This window comes from Austrofundulus limnaeus, unplaced genomic scaffold (genome assembly GCF_001266775.1).
Source record: "Austrofundulus limnaeus strain Quisiro unplaced genomic scaffold, Austrofundulus_limnaeus-1.0 Scaffold612, whole genome shotgun sequence".
Taxonomy (NCBI): Eukaryota; Metazoa; Chordata; class Actinopteri; order Cyprinodontiformes; family Rivulidae; genus Austrofundulus; species Austrofundulus limnaeus.
Genome location: NW_013953014.1, coordinates 198598 through 200603, shown reverse-complemented (window position 1 = coordinate 200603; position 2006 = coordinate 198598). Strand labels below are relative to the sequence as shown.

Below are 2006 nucleotides of genomic sequence, written 5' to 3'. Positions count from 1 at the left end.
TGTTAATCTTGTTCCATTGGCAGATTTCATTTTATTTTTTATTTTTCTGCTTCCTTCAAGCCAAAAAAAAAATCTAAATTTTATTAATTTATTTGTCTATTTTTTTGTTTGGAGTGGTCTTTTTTCCAGTCTAAATTTGATTTAGGTAATCTTGAATGATAAGCCGCTTTAATTTGCTTACTTACCTCAAACTTGCTCATGAACTCAGCAAAAATGCCAAAGAATGCCTCAGAGGTGGTGGACGTGCCGTCCTCGCCAAAGTACGAGGCGGTTCGGCTGAACTCCTCCATGGCTCTTTGTTGGAGGGATTCCAGAGACTGCAGAGCTGGATGACTGTTTTCCAGGAAGTTCTGCATTCAAAAAGTCAAAGAACTAAAAGGTCTTGGACACTTCTTCTTCGTTTTTGTTTAATTTTTTGTTTATTCTGAAGGATACGCTCATGACGACGGCAAAGCGATCCTCGGACGTCGCAGGCATCTTCTGACAAGCCGCACGGATTTCCTGAATAGTGGAATGAATGTCGTTCACATCCGATGTGATAGTTCTCTGGTTCACTAAAGACAAAAAAAAATTGTGACTTTGTGTGTATTAAAATGTCAAGTAAAAGAAGATGATTAATGTCAAACATAAAATTCTTAAAATGCAACACAAAACCTCAAACTTTCACCTTTTGCTGCAAGAGAAACCATGGTCAGGTCTTTGGAGAAATCCAACACATCTGGAAAATGTTGACACAATGATTTGACCAGAATATGTAGAAAGGTTGATCTCCCATCGACTGTTTTAGTTGTGCTCAGCTGAAGAGGGAAAAGAGGAACAAGTTCAAAACAGTGGAGGGGGAAAAGGCAACTCTTTAACAAACAAAACATTTGGTTTCACCTCAAGTCAAATAGTGTTTTTAGCGTTGTGTACCTCGGTGAGAAAGTTGATTTTAAAGCCTGTAGTCTTGCTGGTTTTAGGCTGGCTGTTATTCAAGTAGTTCCCCATCGCTAAGACAAACTGAAGAAAGGCCAAAAAACAAGATTAAAAAAAAATTGAAACTGAAAAAAATAAACATGAACTCCATCATTTTTGGTTTGGATTATGTCTCTGGGCTGCAGGGTCACCTCTAGTATCTTAGCCAGCTTCTTGCTGGTCTTCAGCTCGATGGAGGCTTTGATGATACAGTCGTACGCTCCCCTCAGCTCCTCCGTCTTCTCCTGGAGAGAACACTTGAAGAGCAGACTCTGCAGACGGGTCTTAAACTCTGGAACAGATAACATCTGACAGACGAGGCCTCAGATCACACACACATCCACAAACCAGCGAGAAAAAACAAAAACAAAAAGCATTCTCTCTGCCAGGACTGTACCTGCAGCACAAACTGGTCCGGCTCGCTGAGTTTGCTGGGGTCCTCTCTGTACTCTTCGTATTTTTTCATCTCTTCTGCGTCGGGAGCGTAGAGCAGCAGCTGCTTGATGTGAGCCGGCTCCAGTCGGTCTGTGGCCATGCTCATCAGGACCTGACGCAGCTCACTGGGGGAGAGCTTCAGGTGGGCAATAAGGATGGCTACAGGATCAAAAAATAAAATAAAAGCAAATTACTGGATGGAAAAAGAAAGCCTCTGATGATGAGGGATATTTCAGTAGCTAGTAAAAATAAAGTATATAGGACATGTGTCAAACTCAAGGTCTGCGGGCCAGATGTGGCCCGTGGGTGAATCCTGTGTGGCCCACCAGGGCCAAAAGAAAAAAAAACATTTTTTTACTTAACATGAAATTTGTTTCTTATATAAATGGTAAACTTTAAATTTATGATTAAATGCAACAAAATAAATGTAAAAGGTGAAAGATAATGACAATTGTCCTGCTCCTGAACTGTTGGCTTTAAGTAACTGATCAATTTAGTTGGATAGCACAACATTAAAAGCACAGTGTGTAGATTTGTTGTTTTCAGCGACATCTAGTGGTTGAGTGGTTGAATCATCCTCCCTGGTCCTCCCCCCAACCCCACCCCCCACTTCCAAA

At 41.1% G+C, this 2006-nt stretch overlaps 1 protein-coding gene across 2 annotated transcripts in view; it reads right to left on the bottom strand.

Annotated features, from left to right (window-relative positions):
* The window catches only part of grid2ipa (glutamate receptor, ionotropic, delta 2 (Grid2) interacting protein, a), a 33395-nt gene that overhangs the window by 3476 nt on the left and 27913 nt on the right, over positions 1–2006 (bottom strand). For both annotated transcript variants that reach the window (XM_014027049.1, XM_014027050.1), the window contains 6 exons: positions 1352–1548; positions 1107–1262; positions 913–999; positions 668–797; positions 436–554; positions 186–350 (listed from right to left, as the gene is read on the bottom strand). In XM_014027049.1, the coding sequence (XP_013882503.1) occupies positions 186–350; positions 436–554; positions 668–797; positions 913–999; positions 1107–1262; positions 1352–1548 (854 nt within the window). The remainder of the gene's footprint in view (positions 1–185; positions 351–435; positions 555–667; positions 798–912; positions 1000–1106; positions 1263–1351; positions 1549–2006) is intronic.